The following is a 25,119-nucleotide window of genomic DNA, read 5'->3' on the forward strand; positions in this document are numbered from 1 at the left end:
GTATGGCCATTCTGAAGAGCCACCTGGCTTTTGTAGAACCTGGAGATCCGTTTTTTAAAAGATTTATTTATTTATTTGAAAGGCAGAGTTACAGAGAGGGCGAAACAGAAAGGTCTTCCATCCGCTGGTTCGCTCCCCAAATGACCACAACCAGGTGGATCCAAAGCCAAGAGCTTCCTCCAGGTCTCCCACATGGGTGCAGGGGCCCAAGGACTTGGACCATCTTCTACTGCTTTCCCAGGCCATAGCAGAGAGCTGGATCGGAAGAAGTGCAGCAAGGACACGAACCGGCGCCCATATGGGATGCCAGCACTGCAGGCTGGGGCTTAGCCTACTACACCATAGCGTCAATCCATACCTTATGACCAGCACAAGGAGTCATGCAAATGACAATTCCCTGTAGCTTATTTTTATAGGAAAGTAATAAATAAACCCAGAAACCCAGCAATAAACAAAATTTTTTTGTATTTATTCCACAGAATGCAGTGGCTATCATGAACTAATTTACACATAATCAACAGAGAATACCAAGACATAATAAAGCATACAGACATCCTGATATTTAGTGTACTTTTTTTTTTTTTAAAGCATCAGAAAATACTGTTTCCTTACAGACGTGAGGCGAGAAGGCAGAACAGATGAACACACTCAGACCCACTGTACCAGCTGCCTCTGCGGGCACAAGACTGTGACACCTGGCTAGAGGGAACTCTACTTACATCTTAATCTTATTTCTTTAAACAAAGAAGTGATTTGCTTCTGCATGTGGGAAAGTGGATCCTCTGTCCTTTTCAGTTATCTTTTCAAGTGATGTAGTGTCCTTCCTCTGCTCAAATGCACGCCGTGTTCTGACACTGGCAGAGGAACTGGCAGCACTGGACACTGAGAAAACAATCCTGAACTTCACGTATGATTTAAAGACGCTCAAAGCACATGTTGGTCACACATCGTTTCTGCCTTAACCGACATCTCTAGTATCGTTCCTCTTATTAGCTGAGACTCACGGCATTCATCCACCTGGTGGCTTAAAGAAACCACATGGACAACATTCTCTCCATTTGCACAGGGGTTTCTGAAGGACTGCACAAAATCCCTTTCCGCCAGTGCCCCCTGGTGGAGGAAGCAGTCACGGCATCTGTGGCTTCCACCAAAAATCACTTATGGTTATGAGACCACCACTCCTCTCAGGACAGTGCTCCCTACTTTATCCTGAGGTTTCCTGTAGTGTATTGTTAACCGTTTGCTTTCTTTAGAGCCTGAGAAAAGCAAGAGGTGGGTATTTTTCTCCAACCTCGAAGTCAAACATTTTTCTTTCTCCTTTTCGTTCTGGCTTTCCTGGTTTCCAGAGACTTGCCTTGTCCAAGACACCATTCAGACTAAGTTGTTCTTGCATCTCCTGCTCAGCGTGCTTTGTTAGCGTGCTTTAAATTGAATGACGTTTTAACTTCTTCCCCCAGGCGTTCCACAACCATCAGCACCCACATTTTGAGCCCGCCAGAATAAAACATTCCAACAATTCACCTCTACATAAAGTGTTTCAGTGTTACTTTCTCATTTCACTTTACATAAACTCACGATGGTAGATATTTCATTGAAAGGACTTTTGATATAATGCATAGTCACTATAAATACACAGTGGGAATTATAAATAGTTCTTTGTTCCAAACACTGGATGTAGTAGTAAAAAACATAGAGTATCTTTCCAAGAGTCAATAAAATGGGCTGGACTTCTTCAGATGTTAAAGAAAAATGTCAAGATAAAAAAAAAAAAAAAAAAGGGAGGGTGGGAATATAGAATACAGTTATTAATTCCCCAATTTGCAATCGCAAGTTACATGTAGAGATGTAACTGAGCAGGCTGGGAAAATGCCAAAGGACTCATACAGAAGGAGCCACTTCAACATGGTTTTCCATCACTGTCTTGTGTGGCTATGATCCCCCGGAGCCTGCTTCTTAACCCTTTGCAAATCAGCACTAGCAAAGGACAGAAAAAAAAAAAAAAGAAAAGAAAAGAAAAGAAAGAAAGAAATACAGCCAAAGGCACTCCCTTCAGAAGCTCAAAATCGTGAGACTGCGATGGAGACTCAAACTTAGTGGGTCGCAGTCGCTCCATTGAGATGGTCCTGAAGGTTCATACAGACACACTGCACTGTCGGCTTCGCTTCTCCTCCCTCCTCAAAGCCTACGATAAAGAGACTGAGCCCCGTGTTGGGACTGACTGACATGAGTTCGGATTTGCTCAGAGTCGCTGGTAAGGAACATTTGAGGTCAGTCAGAAAATAACCAAACAGGCTTCTCATGTAGGCGCCGTGACTCACAACTAAGACGCTGGCCGCTAATCCTGAATTAAATTCGGAGCCACAGCTTTCTCCTAAAGGAAAGATCTCTGCCAAAGAACTTTCCAGACAGTTGCTGGGAGCTCCTCGGGGAAACTGTTCTCTTTGACCTGCTTCTTTCAGGATGAGCTGACAAAGAAATTCAAAGAAGTCTTTCCCACGCATTTTCACCTAGAAGGAGAGAAATACAAGGTGAAATCAAGTGACATTAATGACTTCCCGAAAATATGAACATAACTGATGTTTCTCTAATCTGTCAACCTGAGAACCACACACACAGACAAGTCTTGACTTCTATTTCTAATCACTCCATCTTATTTCCATGAGCACACTGGGCACAAAGGCAAGTGGGAAACAGCTTCTAATTCCCGACTCCAAAGCACTCCGGGTCCAGGCAGGGAAATCTATAAGCATCCAAAAACCCATAAGTAGTGCTGGCCAGGAAATTTGAGCTGGCACTCTGTTCAGTTGGAACGAGAACTACAGATCTTGCTCTTATTAAGTTCCAGTTTTGAATCGCTTTGCTTCTTGAGTGATTCGTCCACTCCGTCCTTGAACATGACTACAGTCGCTTTGCTGGCTACCCCTGCTGCTGCTCATGGCACTGCTTCACATTCAAGGACTTTTTCATTTACTTAAAAAAAAAGATTTATTTATTTTGAAAGTCAGTTAGAGAGAGATAGAGATATCCATCTGTTGGCTCACTCCTCAGCAGGCTGCAACGGCCAGCATTGACCGGGCTAGGCCAGAGTCAGGATCCAGGATCCAGGATCCAGGATCTTCATCCTGGCCTCCAATATGAGTGGCAGGGGCCCAAGCACCTGGCCCATCCTTGGCTGCTTTTCCCAGATCATCAGCAGGGAGCTGGATCCGAAGGAGCAGCTGGGACACGGACTGGTGTCTACACAGAATGCCGGTGCCGTAGGTGGCAGCTTCACCCATTTCTTCCGAGTACCACCTAATGACACATTTCCTTAAATCCATTATCAGTAATGACTGACAACTTACCTGTGAATGAGAAATTCAGGATAACTTTAAAATGCAAAAAAAAAAAAAAGATACAGCACCGTGCTTTATGAACCAAGCAACTCTCAAGCTGCTTAGCCATAATTCACAAACAGCTAATTTACAGAATAAGTGAGATTTGGCCCTCCTGCCATTGGCCTACATACCTCATCTAACGTCTCGCCTCCGGGCGGTGTGAATACAGGGCATTCTTCCCCAGCTGCTTTGGCCATGGCCCGGAGCTCGCTGAGTGCCTTGCCTTCTGCAACCCCATATTTCTGCAATGGGCCAACAGATAAAGGTGCCTCGAATGGATTTGCAACGCAACAATTAAGTGCATGTTCATGGCAAATTTGGAAAAACACCCCAGGAATAAGTTTAGTTTCCTTCTCTCTGAACTGTTCATGGGAACGTACGCTCTGAAGGGCTTTAACCCTAGAAGACAAGGTGTATGTCTTGAGCTGCATGCTCCGAGTAGTCTGTATGGAAGAACTTACTGAAGGTAATTTAAGTGGATGGTGGGACTGCACTGGCAAAGTACCCGGACTGTGGGCCTAGAGACCACCTCACACACCCAGCTCTACCACGCATACCACCTAAATACACCTCCGTATTTACAGGTGATGACGCTGAGTTCCAGAGAAGTGAAGCAATCTGCAGATTCACAGCCAATAATCAGCAAGGTTAGACTTCAAGCCCAGATCTGTGTGCCTTCAAAGCTCATTAACTTCCCAGGTTCATCAAGAGCAAGCCCGAGCCAAGGACACGTAAGTCACAAGAGAAATACAGCCAAGAAACATGGGAAATCTACTGCCCTAAGAATCCATAATGTGAAAATTACAATGACGACATGCGTCAGCTCTTAGAAGGGAAGGGCAAAGAGCCTAATGAGCATCGGGTGTTGGTGTAAAACACACACTCTCTCCTGGGTCGTTCCTGAGAAGACGGATGAATGGGCGCTTTCTGGAAGGCAATGTAGCGATACGCATAAAAGCCTGAAGAAAATGCACACTTAGGGTCAGCACTGAGGTGCAGCGGGCTGAGCTGCACAGCCCGCAACACCAGCATTCCATACCATCGCTGGTTCAAGTCCTGGCTCTCCAATTGTGATCCAGCTGCCAGGACCCTGCCAATGTGCGCGAGAAAGCAGAAGACAGCCTAAGGACTTGGGCCCTCGACACCCTAGCCGCCCCCACCATTGCGGTCATTTGGGGAGTAAACAAAGGACAAAAAATTTCTTTCTTTTGTCTCTCCCTCTGTCACTCGGCCCTTCATATGAAATAAATCTTAAAAAAAAAAAAAAAAGGCAAAAGAAAATGCACACTAATAATGCCTGCATCTAAAATTGTATGCCAGGCCGGCGCCGCAGCTCACTAGGCTAATCCTCCGCCTTGCGGCGCCGGCACACCGGGTTCTAGTCCCGGTTGGGGCGCCGGATTCTGTCCCGGTTGCCCCTCTTCCAGGCCAGCTCTCTGCTGTGGCCCGGGAGGGCAGTGGAGGATGGCCCAAGTGCTTGGGCCCTGCACCCCATGGGAGACCAGGAGAAGCACCTGGCTCCTGCCATCAGATCAGTGCAGTGCACCGGCCGCAGTGCGCTGGCCTTGGCAGCCATTGGAGGGTGAACCAACGGCAAAGGAAGACCTTTCTCTCTCTGTCACCGTCCACTCTGTCAAAAGAAAAATTAATTTAAAAAAAACTGTATGACACGTGAAAAAATATTTAATACAGACACAATTTAAATAGATGTTTATTAGTTTATTATTTACATCAAAAATTCATTTAATATGTGGCTGTCAGCAGTAGCTGGTTGCATAACTTTCAAAATATCCATAGACTAGAAGAACACCGAGCCACTAATTAGGTAATCATATCAACACAATTTACAAGACTGAAAAACAATCATTATACAGTAAATGAGAAAGGCTGGCTTAAAAGCAGTACAGACAGTGTGATTTTCTTCAGAAAAGTGCACACACACAGATAGATGGACGGGCAGCCAGCCAGCCAGCCAAACACGGAAAAACGTCAGGAACGCTCATGCCAAAATGCTCACAGCGCTTATGCGTGCACAGTAGAAATGCCGGCTGCACTTTTTTCTACATTGTTCTCTTTTAACTCCCTACAATGAACATGGATCACTTGTATAAGGAAGTACTTAAGGAGACAAGTCAGCAGGTGGGGTTTGCCCTGAGGATGACCAAAGACTTTGCCACCATCATCAGGTGGAGGCCCCAGTACTTGGGTCCCTGTCATCCATGTGCAAGACATGGGTGGGGTCCCTGGCTCCTGGCTTCAGCCTGGCCCAGCCAAATGCAACTGGACACTTGGAGAGAACACTAGAAGACAGACTCTCTCTCTCTTTCTCCCTAATACTCTGCCTTTCTAATAAATAAATCTTTTTATAAAGGGGGTGAGAGGTAGGGGAGTGTTTCACAACCTCTTGCAGTAGAAGAGAACTAGTAAACTGCTTTATACCAGGTGTAACAACTGCACTTCCCAAAGATGGCGCTAACTGCAGTGTGATGAGCAGACGGGACAAGAGGGAGCAAGAGAGAAAACAGGAGAATCACGGCTTCAGTGGAGGTGAAGGACGACACTGGCATGGCAGCAGTGGGTTTACAGAGAATGGAGCAGCTCTGAGCGCTATGTAGAGGTACAACTGACAAAGCGACAATAGACTGCACAGCGCGAGAACCAGTGGGTAAAGCAGCAGGTGCGCAGTGCTGAGCTGGAATGAGCGACGGGGCACACACACAGATAAAGAGCAGACAGCGTGCTGTGGGAGCACGCAACTCAGGTAAGAAATCTAAGCTGAAACACTTGCATACAGTTTGAACTATGCCAGAGACCACACAAAAGCCGAGCACAGCAATCCTTCAGAAATGCCCTAGGCGTTGTGTGGCATTTCACCTAGCTGCAGGAGTCATCAGAGAGCTGGCAGGGGAACTGGTAAGCCTACAGCTGGGTACAGCAGAGAACATACTGCTCTAGGAAGGACCGGGGCTCAAACCTCTGACACTGCTCCATGGCTCTGGGTAAACCATGGCCTCTGGGAGACTCATATCTGGTGAAGGAAGTGGGCACGAGAAAACCATGTGTGCTGTAAGTCGGGGAGGATTGCGAAGTGAGAACTTTTCACTTTTCAACTCAAAGTTCATTTGAGTGTCCCTTCCTTTATACTCGAAGATGTTTATTTCAATAACTTCATTAATAATTAAGGCACTACAACATACGAGAGTATGGAACAATGGGTCACAAAGTAGCATTGTAGCATATGCTAGCTAGCCATCTCCCAATCCCCGATGGAATTACATTTAAGTTTCAGTCACATGACAAATGGGGGAGACTAACTGATAGTTTGGGGTGAAGAACAATTTGTAAAAAAAGTCACTTACCCTTTCCCGAAGTCTTGAATCATACTTTACTGTCATGTCTTTGCAAAATTTGCTTTTCTCCAAAATACCATGCATAGTCTAAAAATTTTAAAAACAAGTTTCATTTCTTACAAGAGTGATCGCCATTCTCGCTGAAATGTTAGTACAGTACACACCAGCTTTGGCAGTCACTTTCCTTTGTAGAAGCTGCCTCCATTGGTCCCTTTATGCCTGATGTTGACATTTTCTTCTAACCTACAGACCAAATGCAGACCACCCCTGCTTTTGTAAATAAACTCTTATCAGAACACAGCCACACCATTCATTTAGGTGTTGCCCATGCTGCTCTGGTACTCGGCAACAGAGCTGGACAGCCGTGAGAGAGACCACATGAACCAGAAAACCTAAAATAATTACTATCTGGCTCTTCACAGAAAAAAGCTTGTTTCTTCATCCTCCACTCAAATCTGTCTAAACTTCTGTTAAACCCACCTACTGGGCATTAATTTCAATATGATTTTCAGTTCTAGAACTAGCATTTGATTCCTGATTATTTTTTACAGTTCTCTATTGAAATCCTCAATGTCATCTTTCACCTATGCATAAAATGGTAATTTTTTAAAAAAGAATTATTTCTTTATTTCAAAGGCAGAGTTAGAGGAATCTTCAACCTGCTGGTTCACTCCCTAAATAGGCACAACAGCCAAGGCTGTGGAAGGCTGAAGCCAGGAGTTTGGAACTCCTTCTAGGTCTCCCATGTGGGTACAGGGGCCCAAGCACTTGGGGGCCATCCTCCACTGCCTTCCCAGGTGCATTTGCAGGTAGCTGAGTTGGAAGTGGAGCAGCAGAGGTACTCAAACTGGTGCCCATATGGAATGCCAGCATCACAGGCAATGGCTTAACCTGCTCTGCCACAATGCTGGCCCCAAAATATTTAAGTTAAAGTCTGGGGACTAGTTACCAGGTAACTGCTGTGACTCTGTTGTTGTTTTTAATTTTTATTTATCCAGTTGGGAGGCAGAAAAACAGGGAAGCTGGAGTCAGCAGTTGGAACCAGGAATCAAACCCAGGTACTCCAATGTGGGATGCAAATGTTTTAACTAGCATGTTATCCACTAGGCCAAACAGCACCCCTCTTTTCTTATGTGCTCATTCTTATGTTTCCTTCTCTCATCATACGTCTTAGTGCTTTTGACAAAAGACACTATATTTGCAAAACTGCAAAAATTTAGTCCACAATCTGCCTTTTTTCTGCATACCCTCTACAGATTATCACTACTGAGATGATTTTTATTTATTGGGGCCAGCGTTGTGGTATAGTGGGTTAAGCCACCACCTATGGCACACCAATTCACGTCCCCGCTGCTCCACTTCCAATCCAGCTCCTTGCTAATGTGCCTGGAAAGCAGCAGAGGATGGCCCAAGGTTGGACCTCTGCTACCCACATTGGAGACCTGGAAGGAGTTTTCTGGCTCCTACCTTGACCAGGCCCCACCCTGTCAGTTGCAGCCATTTGGGGAGTGAACCAAGGATTGAAAATCTGCCTCTACCACTCTCTGTAACTCTGTCTCTCAAATAAATAAATCTTTTACAAAATTTGTTTTTGTTTATTTGAGAGACAGAGTACAGAGAGAGGGAGAGAGTGAGTGCACTTCCATCTGCTGGTTCACTTCCCAAATGCCCACAGTGGCGGGGGCGGGGCTGGAGCCAAAGCCGGGAGCCAGGAACTCGATCCAGTCTCAGTGTGGGTGGCAGGAACCCAACTTCTTGAGCCATAACTGCTGCTTCTCTGTGTTGTACAGTTAACAGGAAGCTGGAGTCAGTAGCTGGGGCCAGGTAACAAACCCAGGCATTCTGATGAGGCTTAACCACTAGGCCAAATGCCTGCTCCACGTTTCCACATTTCTTTGTATTAACCTATTATATTCACCAACTGTTTTGCTCACCACCTTTTCTGAAACTCAGATCTTTCTGGAAGCTATTTTCCTTCCCTTCCAATTATCCTTTGAAAGTTTACTTTATGGTCTGCTTGTCTGAAAAGTCTTCATTTTGCTGGGTACAAAACTCTAGGCTGATCCTTCTCATCTCTTAGCATATGAAAAGAATCGCTATCAATATGGAATTTTGCTGACAGCCTAACTCTTGGTCTTTAGTGATGATTTTTTTCTCCTTAATCATGGAAATCACTAGCTCAGTCTTAATCTGCAGAGTTGTATTCCATTGCACATATGTACCACAATTCATGTGTCCACTCATCTACCAATAAACACATGGTTTGTTTCTACTCTTTTTTTTTTTTTTACAAGGAAGCTTCTACGAAACAACTGTCTGCAAGTGTTTAAGTGGATATATGTTCTTATTTCTCTTGGATAAACTTTTGGGTTTAAACTTGCTTCATGATAATGTAAGTATATTTGGATCTGTCCAATAATTTTCCAAAGTACTTGGTTCACTTTACAATTGCATCAGCAATGTCTGACTTCCAACTGATCTACAGTCTTGTGACTTAGTATTAGTCATTCAAATGTACAGTAGCATCTCATTGTGATCTTAATTTCCATTTCCATGACAACCAGTGATGCTGAGCATCTGTTCATGTTTACTGGCCTTCGAGTCACCTTCTCGTGGGACGTACCTGATCAAATTCTAACCTTCAGCCCATTTTAAAGTAGATATTTGTCCAAATACAAAATTCAAAGAATTTATACACTTTGTCAGATACACACACACACACAACATATATATTACATGAGAACACTGTGGGGAAAATGGAATCAAAAGATATCTAAGAGTATTTTAATGAAAAAATTTATGCATAATGTGGTCTTCAAAAAGTTCAGAAATGTGTATCATGTAAAAATTATGCCTGGATTTCAAAACTTTTTTAAATTTACCTTTAAAAAACTGAAAATTTCAATCAGTTAAAATCTAATATCAAATTTTTCTTTTACAGTTCATCCTCTAAGAACTCTTTGGTCAATACAAGGTTGTAGATTTTTCTCCAGCATTTTCTCATATAAATTTTATATACTTAGCTTTTAGATTTATTCAATTTCAAGGCAGTTTTTGTATATGGGGAGAAGATTCACAGTCCATGTTTTTCCACATGGTAATCCCATTGTTTCACCACAGATATCAAAGGCTACTCTTTCTCCACTGAATTACCTTGGCATCGCCACCAAAACTCAACTGACAACAAAAACTAAAACAAAACAATTGATTGGGTCTATTTTTGGTACCTTAACTTTTACATGAAAGAAAATACTTTTTATATCTCCATACTCATCCTTGTGCCCACTCCCCCATTTTCCTTTTGGGACTCCAACTACACATACAGTACATTGATACTGCCCCATATTTCCCTGAGACTTGGTTTTTCCTCCTTTTCTTCCCCAGTTAATTTTCAAATATTCTGCTGCTATGTCTTCATATTCACTGACCTCTTCTTCCATAGTATCTAGTCTATTGGTCCCATATTGTGAAATTTTCATTTCAGAATACTGTTTTTCATCTCTAGGTCAATTTGGTTCTTTAAAAAGATTTTTTTTTTGGTATATTCTATTTCTCTAATTATTTTCCTCCATGGTTAGTTTCTCCTCACTACTAAGGTGTGATTCCTCTGGAATCTATACCATATGCTCTAGGTACTCAACTAAATCTCTCCTGTTTGGCTGATGGGAAGTCCAGTGAGCTCTGAAATCACTCTGCTTATAGTGCCGCATTGACTGTTCCCTCCCCTGAGGGGCCGTTGTGTCTGGACTCATGCAGCTCCCCCAACGCATGTGCACAAGACTAGGTTGCCGAGGATTGAAGGGGATCCCTACACACTTCTAGAGCTGTCCCTTTCCAGCTCTCTTCCAGGACCCTGCTCAACCAGCTCGGCTGTTAACCTCCCAAAGCTCCAAGAGGCTTTGTCTCCTCCACTCACTGAGACTACTGAGCTTTGTCTGGCTTCCCCTACCAGAGGATAGGAACTGGTTCAGCTGCAAAAACCAGGACAAACCCAGGACTCACCTGGTCCTACTTCATTCCGCCAACCCAGGCCCACAGAGCCAGATGCCCAAAGCCTGGCAACAGCTGTTTCACATATTTGCTCATGTTTGCTGGGTAAAACTCTACCCCTATCACCCAGTCGTGGTGAGTCACAAAAATCTCGTGTCATTGAGTTTGCACAGGTTGGTTTGGTTCTTTGTAAAATTTCTGGCATCATTTTTATAGCAGTCTGTGCCCTGAGGATTTTTCTAACATGGTTTTTTACTACATCCAGTCATTCTAGTATGGGCTGTATTTTTGGGTTAAATTCTCCTGCCTGTTGTTTCTGCTGGTGCACTTTCTCATGACACTGTATTTGTATTCTTAGATATTTCCCTAATGGACTCTAATTTTAAAATGAACCTCCCAAAAATATATAAAGTAAAAATTTTTTAAATGGCATGAGTTGTTTTGGGGGGTTGGGAGGTAGGAGGTAATGGCTGTGTGTTACTTAATTCCTTACAGACTCTGACAGATTTTTCAAGCTTACACAACTGTTGAGACTCCTGACCTGTGGCCCAAGACCCTGAACTTACCTGTTTTGTCCTCGTGAGGTCGCTGGAGAAAGCATGTGAAAACCTCACATTATGCAGAAAGACACCAGCGGCGGCTGCTTGTTTAAATCCAGTTTCTGAAAGCGGTTCATCTACTCCTTGTCCTGTGGTGTTTACAAGAAGGAATGACAACACTCAACAATGTACGTAATAAGAGATGCAAATTAAATCACATATAAGAGAACACACAGCGAGTCCATCTGCATTTAACGGAAAGGTTTCCTGGAGTGCTTTCACACAGCTGAGAGAAAATACTATAAAATCAGCTTACAATTCTCTAAAAGCTGAGGTATGCAAATGGTTTCCTAAAGAATGTTTGCCTAATGGAAGTGGGATGATGATGAGAGGTGTCCCCTCCCCTGCATTTGCCCACCTCCTCCTCAGCTGTATTTTCTAACATTGGCTCTGAGCTGCCAGGTGCTGTGCCAGGGTGGCAGGACTAGCACCTACAAGTTGCCCCATCTTTATGTCCACTGTCCAGCTATTCAGTATTCTAACAGTATCACTTTTCTTTTTTCCTTCTGCCCTCCCTTTCTTGTTCTTATTTAAAAATAAATAAAATAAAATGCTTTGGAACCTCTCTTTCCCTGAGGAAGGCTCAGCAGACACTTGGAAGAGCCCTCGTACTACAAAAGCACTGAACGTGGTGTGTTTTACACGGCTGGGATGTACAGGGACCATCTCCAAGGGACCAGGCACAGCAGGAAACCGACCTGAGAAGAGATGGAGCTGCCGCGCTAAGAGCACCAGCTGTGGGGTGAGGGCAGAGGCTGCTGCACAGGGCAGCAAGGGGGGAGACACAGAAACGGGAATGCAACATTCCTGGAGGTAGGGTCTCTGCAGGGAGGCAAACACAGTCCCAGGCCAGGGTAAAAGCAAATGCTATGGGACGGGCGCTGTGGTGTAGTGGGTAAAGCAGCTGCCTGCAGTGCCAGCATCTCACATAGGTGCTGGTTCGAGACCTGGCTGCTCCATTTCCTATCCAGTTCTCTGCTATAACCTGGAAAAACAATAGAAGATGGCCCAAGTCCTCATGCACCCGCATGAGAGACCCAGAAGAAGTTCCTGGCTCCTGGCTTCGGATCTGCACAGCTCTGGCTGTTGCAGCCAACTGGAGAGTGAACCAGTGGATGAAGACCTCTCTCTCTGCCTCTCCTTCTCTCCCTGTGTAACTCTAACTTTCAAGTAAATAAATAAATCTTAAAAAAAAAAAAAAAAGGCAAAAGCTAATCCTCCCCAGAGCAAATCACTCTCAACAAAGGCTAATCCACTACCTGCAAAAGAAGAGTAGTTCCTTCAGTAGAAAATCACCCATAAAGAAGCAGAAACAACAAGTAACACATTTGGAATTATTAAGACTACAGACGATTCAAGCAGCCAACAGGGGCCAAAATAACCTTGAATAAAAAATGAAGATAGAATCACAAAAGCAAGCAATTAGCAGGAAATTTCAAAAAACAATCAGCTCTCTAAAAGAACCAAATAGGTCATTTTAGTAAGGAAAAGTAGAATTGCTGAGGACAGGCAGGGAATCCCACAATGGTTAGGAGAGATTGCTGAAAAGGGGGCTTAAAGAACTCAAAGGCAGGATTGACGATGTCACCCAGAGAACAGCACAGATGAAAAGAGATGGGCCACATCTTAGAAATACTAGAGATGTGAAGGGGAGAAGAACTCCTAGCAGGCACTGTCCTAGTGTGCCTGCTGTAACAAAGGATCACAGATTGGCAATGGCGGCTCATAAACAATCAAGTTCCCAAGGCTGGGGGACGGCCAAGATCAGGACGCTGGCCAGCCTGGGCTCTGGTGAGGGCCCCCCTACAGCGTGCAGACTGCCAACTTCCCTTTGTACAGTCACATGGCAGAAAGAGGGCGGGAAGCTCTTGGAAAGGATAACCTGGCCATTGCAGTGGGAAGTTGAACATACTTCACTCATAAATTATCTAGGTCAGGTAGGCAAATTAGTAGATTTGCAAACTAGTAAAGCTCAGAAGATTTGAAAAATAGTCAAGATTGACTGGTATGTAACTCTAACCCCAACTGCTGGAGAGCACAGATTTTTCTCAAGTATACAGTAGATGAATTATAAGAACTACATTAATAAATGTCAATCCTAAATCTGTATACGAAATATATGAAACTTGTATACCTTAAATAAATTTTTTTAAATGTCAAAGATGTAATTATGAGATGTATGAAGTTTGCATTCCTTAAGTAAATAGTTTCTGAGAAAAAAAATGCCAAAGGAGTATTATTAGCTAAACCATATCTTTGGAACCCAAAGCAATTCAATGGGAAGTCAACTACAAAAGATTATAAACAAACATAAAAGGCCCATTCATTAGGAAATCTAAAGATTTTGAACACATGGGTCAAGGAAGAATTCATAAGAGAAATTTAAAATAGTTAGTGCTGAATGCCTACAGAATCACCGTATATCAAAGTGCGGGTAGATGGCCGGCGACACGGCTCACTTGGCTAATCCTCCGCCTTGCGGCGCTGGCACACTGGGTTCTAGTCCCGGTTGGGGCACCGGATTCTGTCCCGCTTGCCCCTTTTCCAGGCCAGCTCTCTGCTGTGGCCAGGGAGTGCAGTGGAGGATGGCCCAAGTGCTTGGGCCCTGCACCCCATGGGAGACCAGGATAAGTACCTGGCTCCTGCCATCGGATCGGCGCGGTGCGCTGGTTGCAGCGCACCAGCCGCGGCAGCCATTGGAGGGTGAACCAATGGCAAAAAGGAAGACCTTTCTCTCTGTCTCTCTCTCTCACTGTCCACTCTGCCTGTCAAAAAAAAAAAAAAGTGCGGGTAGGAAATCAAAATGGTACTTAGAGGGGCCAGCGCTGTGGCGCAGCAGGTTAACGCCCTGGCCTGAAGCACCAGCATCCCATATGGGCACAGGTTCTAGTCCTGGCTGCTCCACTTCCGATCCAGCTCTCTGCTATGGCCTGGGAAAGCAGTAGAAGATGGCCCAAGTCCTTGGGCCCCTGCAGCCACTTGGGAGACTTGGAAGAAGCTCCTGGTTCCTGGCTTTGAATTGGCGCAGCTCCGGCCATTGCAGCCATCTGGGGAGTGAACCAGCAGACGGAAGACTTCTCTCTTTGTCTCTACCTCTGTAACTCTGTCTTTCAAATAAATAAAATAACTCTTAAAAAAAATGGTACTTAGAAATATATGAAACTTGAACTCTTCAAAAAACTTAAAGAACTAAGCATTCAACTTACAAAGTCAGGAAAAGACACAAAACCTGAAAATTCATATTCACATTTCACTGTCAGCTAGCTTCTAATGAAGGAAGACAAATGGGAGGTGCTAAGGGACAGGTGGCAGGCCACAGGGTCTGAAGGAGGGCATGGGTGGGGTGCAGGCCATGGGAAAAACAAAGGTTCATTCAAGTGTCCCCATTTGAGTCTCCAAGAAAGGGAGTCAGGCCCACTGGGCATGAAAACCAGTATCTGCAAACCCCAGAATCCCAAACGTTAAAAAAAAAAAAAAAAAAAAAAACAAACCCTAGATGCTTCTCTAATCACAGCACAGAAATAGTGTGTCTAGCTGATTGAGCGCCCAAGATAGCCTTTTTTTATTCCTCTTTTATTTTTCCCAAAAGAATCCTTTTATTTAAGGAATACAAGCTTCATGCATTTCATAAGTACAACTTTAGGAATATAGTGATAAGATATAAAAAGCCAGACTAGCTGGATCATAGGGCAATTAAAAGATCTAAGTCAGGATTAACAGAACAAGGAGGGAGAATCTCTCCAGACTCCAATAATAACCATGTGCAAGAATAGCTCTTTTTAAACCTCTCCTTTGTTTCTACTAAAATTAAAATACCTTATCTTAGCAGAAAAACACTGTTAGTGCCAGTCAGTAGGCTACATGTTTCCAAATATGAAATCCTCTTAAACCCAGACAGTCGTATTTTAAGACATCTACACCAAATATAGCTCCCTCTCATCAGCTGACCGGGTGCTGGGAAGGCGTGGAAAGAGCAAGCTGGAGAGCCATTCTCACACCAGCTCCGTCACGAGCTCCGCTCCTCCGGTCCGAGCTGCTCTGGGCCCAGCTCCGCGGATAGAAGGCGTTCATTCTCGCATCTCAATTCAATTCCATCCCAGTCTAGAGCTGCCCTCAGCAACCTCCCCTACCCCCGACACACTCACCAAATCTGATTAACTCACAGATCTCATTAATACCACAGGACAAATCTAAAGTCACAATCAGATTATACCAACCTTGAAGTATTTTCTGTTTGTTAAATCTTGTCTCGCCACTAAAACAGAAAAAGGAGAAAAACTTTATTACCAAGTTATGTTGCTTTTGAGAGGTCAGAAAAAAAGTAAGCAATGAAGGGTAATGATATTCATAAAGATACTTTTTTTATATCACACTTACACTTACAATAGTCAGGGCTGGGCCAGGCCAAAGCCAGGAGCCTGGAGCTTTCTCTGAGTCTCCCTTGCGGGTGTAGGGGTCCAACCACCTGGATCTTTCCCTGCTTTCCCTGGTGTATTAGTAGGGAGCTGGATCAGAAGTGGAGCAACCAGGACTCAAACCAGTGCCCATGAGATGCCAATTCTGCAGGTGGCAGCTTAAGCTGCTATGCCACAGTGCCAGCCCCTATATCATGAATCTTGTAACATAGCTCATAATCTAACACATAGAAATACAGTTTATTCTAAACTAATAACATTGAGGTAGGAATCTCAAAGTGTCCCAAACTGTAGAGTTTAGGAATTAATCTTTAAGCAAATTGCAGGTAGAAAATTCTATTTTTAAAAAAATATTTTTTCTAAATAATCTTGCTAAAAATAAGCATATTGATCAAAACTACTTTCAGGAACAGGCATTTGGTCCAGGTCTATAGTGGAGTCTCTGGGCTTGGTCCCAGAGCTGTTTCCCATCCAGCTTCCTGCGAATGCAGAAGCTCCCGCCCATGGGGAAGACCTGGACTGAATCTGTCTCCTGGCTTCAGCCTGGCCTCACCCAGCTGTTGTGGGAATGGAAGACTGTGGGGAGCATCTGGGAGCAACTCGGACTAGACTGTTACTGGAATTAAGACTTATTCTATGCATCTGCTTTCCCACAATATGGTGCTGAGAAGGGAGTAACAACTTCTACGCAGCTGCCTCTTGCCAACTTGAGTGATGACCTGCAGGAGCTGATCCTGCTCCTGATTGGAGGACAGCAGCGTACTCGGCGTGTGGGTAGCAGAGTTGGGATTGGTGGAAGAGGACTATAAAGGAGGAGAGAGACAACATGCACCAGGAACATCTATCTGAAGGAACACCTGAGCACCCCCCAAGAGAGCCGGCCGGCGGTGTGCCGCTCCCCCGCGGAAGTGGGGAAAGTGGCAGGGGGAACCGCCCTTCCACGGAGGTGGAAGGGTCGGTAGCCAACCCGGGAAGAACCAGCAGCAAACCCGGGGAGGGCCGAGCAGACAAAAGAATAGTGCAGGGTCTTGTGTCGTTCCTCCACGAAGACGGGGAGCGACATAATGGTGCCGTGACTCGGATATGAAGCCTAGGCAGGGTCTTGTGTCGTTCCTCCATGAAGAGGGGGAGTGACAGAAGACCTCTCTCTCCCTGCCTTTCAAATAAATAAATGATTTTTTAAAACTCCAACTACGTGAACGTGCAACAGGGCCAAAACATCAGTACTTGTTGTTGGACCGAATAAGCAAGTGCAAGGGCATGGGCATCCGAATGGAATGGGAACAAACAGCACAGACCTTCCAAAGCCCTACCTTCTCCTGGTCCCTAGGAGTTAGCAGTGTCATCTTCCTGGCCAAACGCACCAGGAACTGAGGTTTGGGTACTGTACTTCGAGAATTAAAGGAACAAAAATAAACCCTAACAACCCTGAAGCACCCAAACAAGTGGAAAGAAGTCGAAACCTTATCACAAAGTCGCTGGGGTAACTGAGACTGGAAGGAGGAGGAGGGAAGGGAAGTCACAGGCCAGAGCGGATGGCGGGGCAGAGCTGCAGTAGAGCAATCGTCTGGGGCGAGCAGGATGGAGTCGGGGGAACTGCACTCCCATCCTTCTGTGCTTCCAAGGCTTGCTGCCCCACGCCTAGGGATGTGCAAGAACACCTGGCACTTCAGTTACAGGGCCCTACACAGGGCATGCAGATGCCCCACTTTATTAGGTAATGCCCAAGAGGCTGTACCAATTTACAGCACCCTGCAGTAAATGCACCAAATGCCTGCCCCTCAGTCAGCAACACACGAGCTTTCCATCTGTGCCCATCCGTACCTGAACAGGTCACCTCACCATGATTTTAACTTGTGCTTCCTGATGACAGTGGAGGACAATCACGCCTCTGCTTTGAGGTGAAGCACCAGTTTAAAAGTACAATGATAAAAACCTTACAGGATTGACAGCAGCATCTCCCACATGGCTAACAGAGGCCCAAACACTTGGGCCATCCTCTGCTGCTTTCACAGGCACACTAGCAGGGAGCTGGATCGGAAGTGGAGCAGCTGGGACGTGAACAGGTGCCCATATGGGACGCCGGTGTCATAGGCAGCAGCTTTACCTGCTACACCATAACACCAGCCCTGTAACTGTCCTTTAAAAAGAGATCCTAAGTATAGATACAGAAACACTAGAGATACATGATTAAGTAGAAAAAAGTGCAGAATAATAGAGTAGAATATAATATGAAAGCATAGGATGCCGGCCGGTGCCGCGGCTCACTAGGCTAATCCTCCACCTTGTGGCGCCGGCACACCGGGTTCTAGTCCCGGTTGGGGCGCCGGATTCTGTCCCAGTTGCCCCTCTTCCAGGCCAGCTCTCTGCTGTGGCCCGGGAGTGCAGTGGAGGATGGCCCAAGTGCTTGGGCCCTGCACACCATGGGAGACCAGGATAAGTACCTGGCTCCTGCCATCGGATCAGCGCGGTGCGCCAGCCGCAGTGCGCTGGCCGCGGCGGCCATTGGAGGGTGAACCAATGGCAAAGGAAGACCTTTCTCTCTGTCTCTCTCTCTCTCACTGTCCACTCTGCCTGTCAAAAAAAAAAAAAAAAAAAAAAAAAAAGTATAGGATGCCACCTCTTTTGCAAGGAGGGAAATGATAAATATTTGGGTCTGTACAAAGAAACACTGAAAAGAACCAAGGGTAAAAGAACTGCTACACGCTCTCAACACAGCGCCTGTGTAGCCAACCAACTTCTAGCAGGAGCCAAAGCAGCATATAGTCCTTAAGCTTAAAATCAAGGATGAGGAGAAATTTTACATTTTTTCACCCAAAACAATCATTCAAGCACCACCAAAAAAGTTCACGTCTATAAAATCATGCAAATTCAGCAGAGATGGTCACCTTTTGCACCCTTACCAGCTCTCAAGATATTAATTTAATCTCAATAGCCGATGTGATGAAAGACTCAAATTAAAATGAACTATCATACTCTCAAAATGTCACCTTATCAAAGCTAAAATCCCAGTAAACTGATGGCTTTGTAAAGGCTCTGCTCCACCATCCAACAATTTTTAGTGAAAGGAGAAAAATAGCTGTGACAATGAAGAATATCTAGAAGCCATTTAGCTTTAGTCAGGAGAGGGCTGGTGCAGACATAACATCATTAACCACTGGCATCCACATTTAGCTTAGTAGGCATTTTTGCCTTCAAACCACTTTATAAATATAACAAAGCAGAAGTCCCAAAACTGAGTTTTTCTCCCAAACCCCCATCTCTTGTTTTATAGCTTTGATCGGCTTGATCGAGAGGGTTATATAAATTCTTGAAGCAAGTGTTTAAAGTTAGTTTGTTCTGAAGTGGGAGAGTAGATGGCTAACACAGCTTTCCTAGTAATCTACCTCTCTCAACCCAAATTCGGCTAGGAAAGCGGCAGACGAGGTAGGGCAAGCTGAAAGGTCAGAGGATATATTCCGAAGGGGTCAGGAGTAACTCCACTCCTTTTCAAACTCTGCAGTGAGATCCATTTCCAAAACAGAACACCAGCTCTGCAGGAATCCAAATGCGGTTGCCAAGAAGTGAAGTCTTGTGAGCGGCCATTTATAGGCCTGCAAACGTGCATCATTCATGCTGCCAGTGACCCACTGCTCTCCACTGCAAGGATATTTTGTTAGTCCTGACTCACATTCTGTGGCTTTTTTTTTTTTTTAAAGAAAATCATACAAAAAACTTAATTCCCCCATTACATCTTTCTACAGAATCCAAATTCAAAAGCAATTTGTTTTGTCCCAAGACATTAATGAAAAATGAGTGTGCATTTGGGGGACATTTACAAAGCACATAGGATTTACTATAAACAGAAACGTGAAGCCTCACTTGATACTTAATCATGAATATAGTTTTTTTTTATAAATTGATCAGTATTTTTTTAAAGACTGATTTATTTATTTGAAAGGCAGAGAGCTACAGAGGCAGAGGCAGGGAGAGAGAAAAAAAGAGGAAGGTCTTTAGTTCACTGGGTTCACTCCCCCTCAGGTGGCTACAACAGCCAGAGCTAGGCTGATCCAAAGCCAGGAGTCAGGAGCTTCCTCTGGGTCTCCCTTGAGGGTGCAGGGCCCAAGGACTTGGGCCATCTTCTACTGCTTTTCCAGGCCATAGCAGAGAGCTGGATGGGAAGTGGAGCAGCCAGGACTCGAACCAGTTTCTATAAGGGGTGCCAGCACTGCAAGCAGTGGCTTTATTCGCTAGGCCACAGCACTGGCTCCTCATGAATGTAGTTTAATCCTTATTCCTCTACACCAATTAATTCACTTGTGAATACAAATTAACAGCTAGTAATATAGAAACTTGCACTCTCGATGATTTGAAAGGAAAAAAATAAACTTGTAAGATACCCAGCTTATGATATACTTTAGTTTATATATAGATTAGCCCTAGTCCCAAAGGCTCTCACCAATTGATCAACCTCATCCCCAGACAACAAACATCACAGTAATGTAACAATTAAGATACAGCTGTAGGTGGTCGGTGCTGTGGCTCACTAGGCTAATCCTCCGCCTTGCGGCGCCAGCACCCTGGGTTCTAGTCCCAGTTTGGGCACCGGATTCTGTCCCAGTTGCCCCTCTTCCAGTCCAGCTCTCTGCTGTGGCCGGGAGGGCAGTGGAGGATGGCCCAAGTCCTTGGGCCCTGCGCCCGCATGGGAGACCAGGAGGAAGCACCTGGCTCCTGGCTTCAGATCGGCGCAGCGCGCTGGCCGTAGCGGCCATTTGGGAGGTGAACCAACGGAAGGAAGACCTTTCTGTCTCTCTCTCACTGTCTATAACTCTACCTGTCAAATAAATAAAAAAATCTTAAAAAAAATTTATCTATAAGCATATTGAATCTGTTAAAAACTGATGTAAAATTAAAAAAGCAAATTCTATGTTCTTCCCCACTAGCCACAGGACCTTAAGCAAGTTAGAGGGCCTGAGTCAACTTCCTCACCTCACATGCAGGGTAGTAGGTCTTACCACTGATATACTGCATATGGGGTAAGGAGGATCTGTTACACAAGTGCCTGACATGTAACCATTTATTTAAACTGTGTTCTTTAAATGTTTCCTGAGGGCCTCCAAATTAAGCTCTTTCTAAACAGCAAGGAAGGAATGAAATTCACATGCACACAACTGTCCTCTATTAAGACTCTGAATACCATGCCTTCATCCAGATGTCCCATAACTCTTAAGTTTCAAAGACAAATCTGAATTTCCACTTTGATTATGGCCCTGTCTAAATAAGGTCAGAGTTTGTGCACTCAAGAGGCCTCCATAGCCTTGGCAGCTCACGACAAGAGCCTCAGGTGATAACTAATGTCATAAATAAGAGTGTCAATTGTTAAATCAACAACGGGAGTCACTGTGCACCTGCTCCCCATGTAGGACCTCTGTCCTTGATGTGTTGTACTATGAGAATGGTAAAACCAGTCTTCAAACAGGACCTTTATACTTTGTGTGTCTGTATGGGTGCAAACTGTGGAAATCTTTACTCAGTATAGAGTATATACTCAGTATAGATTACTCAGTATACAGTATATAAAGCTAATTAAAAATGAATCTTAATGAGGAATGGGATGGGAGGGAGTAGGAGATGGGGTGGTTTGTGGGTGGGAGGGTGGTTATGGGGAGAAGAACCGCTATAATCCAAAAGTTGTACTTTTGAAATTTATTAAAAAAAAAACTTTTCTGTTTAAAAAAAAAAAAAAGGTAAATCTGACCCTGCTGGCTAGGTCCCGAGAGCATACCATACCTCAGGGGAAGGGTGACAGGGATTCGAATCCCTGTGCTGTGACCCTAAGTCAGTCAAGAGTCACTGCCCCCATAAAGTAGTCCAAAAAACGGAGAGGAGTTAAGAGTTAGGGTGGAAATGGATTTCCAATTTTGCTACTGAAAACCTGTGGTTTGTAAAGAACTTTGGCAGAGTCCTGGTATTATCTCCCTATAAAGGAGAACAGGCACAGCAGGTTAAACCACTGCCTGCAGCACCTGCATCCCACATGGGCGCCAGTTCAAGTCCTGGCTGTTCCACTTCCAATCCAGCTCTCCAGTAATATGCGGGGAAAGCAGATGGCCCAGGTGCTTGGGCCCCTGCACCCATGTGGGAGACCTGGAAGAAGCTCCTGGCTCCAGCTTGACCCAGCCCCAATCGATGTAACCATTTGGGAGTGAACCAGTGCATGAAAGATCTGTCTTCACTCTGTAACTTTCAAATAAAATATATAAATTTATGGTGCTATTGACATAGTAGGCTAAGCCTCTGCCTAGGGCGCTGGCATCCCATATGGGTGCCAGTTCATGTCCCTGAGGCTCCTCTTCTGATCCAGCTTTCTGCCTATGACCTGGGAAAGCAGTGGAAGACGGCCCAAGTCCTCGGGCCCCTGCACCCGTATGGGAGACCTGGAAGAAGCTCCTGGCTTTGGATCAACCTAGATCCAGCTGTTGCAGTCCAACTGTTGGGGAATGAACGAGCAGATGGAAGACCTTTCTCTCTGTCTCTCCCTCTGTCTGTAGCTCTACCTTTCAAATAAATAAATAAACCTTTAAAAAAAACCTTTAAAAAATTTATATATATATAGAGAGAGAGAGAGAGAGAGGAGAAGGGTAGAGAGAGAGAGAGGAGAAGGGTAGAGAGAGAGAGAAAGAGAGAGAGAGAGAGAGAGAGAGGAAGGAAGAACACAGAAAGACAGCAGCTAGAAGTCAGCTGAGGGATGAAATCCCATTAGTGTTCCATGAAGGCAGAAATCTGATCTTCCCGTCTGTAGAACCCAGGTCACCGCCACACTGTAAAGCATCTACTCAACAGGCTGCTATGATACACTGCACATAAATGGCTCAAAGCCAACTGCATTTCTGTTGGCTGTCTTTGCAGAAGCTACTGAATCCTCAGGTACATTTATTCCCCTCTGCTGTGCCCTACACTTCACCTTTCCCTGTTAGAACCTCGCTGTGCCCTAAAGCCCCCAAACCCGATACAACTGGGCACAGATAGCCCAAAGATTAGCGGAATGACCGTTGCTTAGGAAGGCCCCTCACCTGGACATTCAAACTCGCTGCGACAAAACGCTGCTAAGCACCGGACCTACCACGCCCTTGGGCTACAGACCCCTCCCCAGAGATGACATAAACAGGCGGACTCCATATTCACTTTCAGCCTCCTCGCCAGCTCTCCAGGTGGCCTGCAATCCAGTCCCCAGCCCCCTCCGCTGTCCTTTCTACAACCGGTCTTTTCTGAGCCTCTTCCAGCCCTAAAAATCCTAAAACCCAACACCCCCCCCCCCCGAATGCGCACAAGAGCCCAGGAGCTATCATCAACCTCATCTGTGGATCAGGACCCTAAGGTCGGGTTAGCTGCGTTCTCTGGGGCCCAGGCTCCTAGGCTGCAGCCTCGAATCCCACCCAGGTCTGTTTTATTTAAAAACTGTGCGTGGACGCCTGGTGGACATGTGCTGAGAAGGAACAGCACGGACGATGCAGTGCTGCGTGCTCATCTGTGTGTGACCCGAAGGCAAAGCCTGTGCTCAAGTCTGCAAGGGCTGAGGTCCTCTTATCTCTCCGAGAACCCGAGGCTGGAGGCAGGGAATCAATCTCAGCCTCACACCGGTGGGGCTGCCGGCCCGCGGGAGGCAGCTAGCACCCAGATCGCCAGACCCCCGGGGCCCACAGCGGCGCCGAGGCCACGGCTGTCCTCCTGCCGTCCAAGGACCGGGCTGGGGGCCTCCATCAGCAGCTCCGGGGAAACACCACGGCTGCCTTTCCTCGCCCGGCGCGGCTAGGGTTAGACGAGACAACCCAGACGCAAGCGCCGTGAAAACCGCTGCCGGCGAGGTTCCCTTCACCAGCCCAGAAACCCTCAGCGAAGACACCGGCGAAGGCAAAGGCCCCGTGCGAGAGAGCAACACTCACTGGCGGACAACGGTCAGGGCGAAGCGCGTCATCTTCACGCGGCCGGAGGCACGAGAAGCAACAGCCACAGCCAGTCCACCGCCGCTGTCCCGCACCGAGCCGCGCCGCTCCTGCACTGCGGGATCACCTCGCCCACACGACTTCCGCCAACCCGGCAGGCCGGCCGGCTCCGCAGCCATAGGCCGAGGCGGCCCCCTACGTCAGGCCGAGATGGCCAATCAGAGCGGGAGAAGGCCGGCGGGGCGGTGGAGACTGGAGCACGATGGGGCCCCCGCCCAGGGATGTGGCGCTTGCGCCCCTGCGCGCGGGCCTGTGATTGGCTCGTGGCAGGTGCGTGCGGGCCCCGCCCCCGGAGTCCGGCTGCGGGATTCTTGTCCGGGCAAATGTGCGTCCTGCAGGCTGGGTAGATAAGGTAACCAATGTTTGGATTTGGGGTTGAACTGATTTGAGGCTGGGATGCAACCAGTAGTTTTTATAGCTGCTCGATGTGATGAATCCCTCCCCAAACTATGTCCCCGGACTTTGGGGAAGCAGGGCGAACGAGCGAGCCGTGCAGGCTTGGACCTGCCCAACTTCAGCCCCAGCTCCTCCTTGACCAAGCCTGCTTCCGTAACTAAACTGTAGCGACCTCCTTTGATTCCTCTTCTGGACCGAGCCTCATCCTTGGTCTGTTAAGCTGGTTGGTCAAGAATCCACTCAGCTGATTTTCAAACAAACTTGGTGTTATCAAGCTCCACTTCCCTGTTGCCATGGAAACTTCACCGCTTCCTCTTGGTGATTTTCTGAGTTCTCCCTCACCGCGTCCATCCTGCCCCCTGGCTATAAATCTCTCCAGTCTCTGTCCCATTGCAGTAGTAGTGGACAGTGAGAGAGAGAGAAAGGTCTTCCTTTTGCCATTGGTTCACCCTCCAATGTCCGTTATGGCTGGCGCGCTGCAGCCGGCGCACCGCGCTGATCCGATGGCAGGAGCCAGGTACTTCTCCTGGTCTCCCATGGGGTGCAGGGCCCAAGCACTTGGGCCATCCTCCACTGCACTCCCGGGCCACAGCAGAGAGCTGGCCTGGAAGAGGGGCAACCGGGACAGAATCCGGCACCCCGACTGGAACTAGAACCCGGTGTGCGGGCGCCGCTAGGCGGAGGATTAGCCTAGTGAGCCGCGGCGCCAGCCAGCAGTAGTCTTAATCCTTGTTACGAAGGTCTTGAATAAGGCCTTTCTTGCAGTTTTTAACAAGGCTCAGCTGGGTAATTTACCTTCAACAACCTCCAGGGCCTTGAGAGAGTTCCTCAACCTCTGTAATCCCTGGTAAAGGTGAACTGGGATAACCTAACCATGGTATGGATAAAAATTGAAAACGTTAGGTAGGTGTTAGAACCTGTTATATATCCAATATGGGTGTCAGTTCGAGTCCTGGCTGCTCCACTTCCCGCCCAGCTCCCTGCTAATGGCCTGGGAATAGCAGCACAAG

At 46.2% G+C, this 25,119-nt stretch overlaps 1 protein-coding gene across 2 annotated transcripts; it reads right to left on the reverse strand.

Moving 5' to 3' along the window:
• Nucleotides 1-448: 448 nt before the first annotated feature.
• TIGAR (TP53 induced glycolysis regulatory phosphatase) lies at nt 449-23,850 on the reverse strand. 2 transcript variants are annotated; one of them, XM_002712824.5, is made up of 6 exons: nt 23,654-23,850; nt 15,534-15,571; nt 11,284-11,405; nt 6,737-6,814; nt 3,509-3,619; nt 449-2,507 (listed from the first exon to the last, which is right to left on the reverse strand). In XM_002712824.5, exons 1-6 carry the CDS (start codon nt 23,830-23,832, stop codon nt 2,091-2,093), a joined length of 945 nt encoding a protein of 314 aa, XP_002712870.1. In that variant the 5' UTR covers nt 23,833-23,850; the 3' UTR covers nt 449-2,090. The 2 variants fall into 2 exon arrangements, with proteins under 2 accessions (XP_002712870.1, XP_017198877.1); XM_017343388.3 differs by having other exon boundaries at nt 3,509-3,646; nt 23,654-23,847.
• Between the last annotated feature and the right edge of the window lie 1,269 nt (nt 23,851-25,119).

Source organism: Oryctolagus cuniculus, chromosome 9 (genome assembly GCF_964237555.1).
Source record: "Oryctolagus cuniculus chromosome 9, mOryCun1.1, whole genome shotgun sequence".
NCBI lineage: Eukaryota > Metazoa > Chordata > Mammalia > Lagomorpha > Leporidae > Oryctolagus > Oryctolagus cuniculus.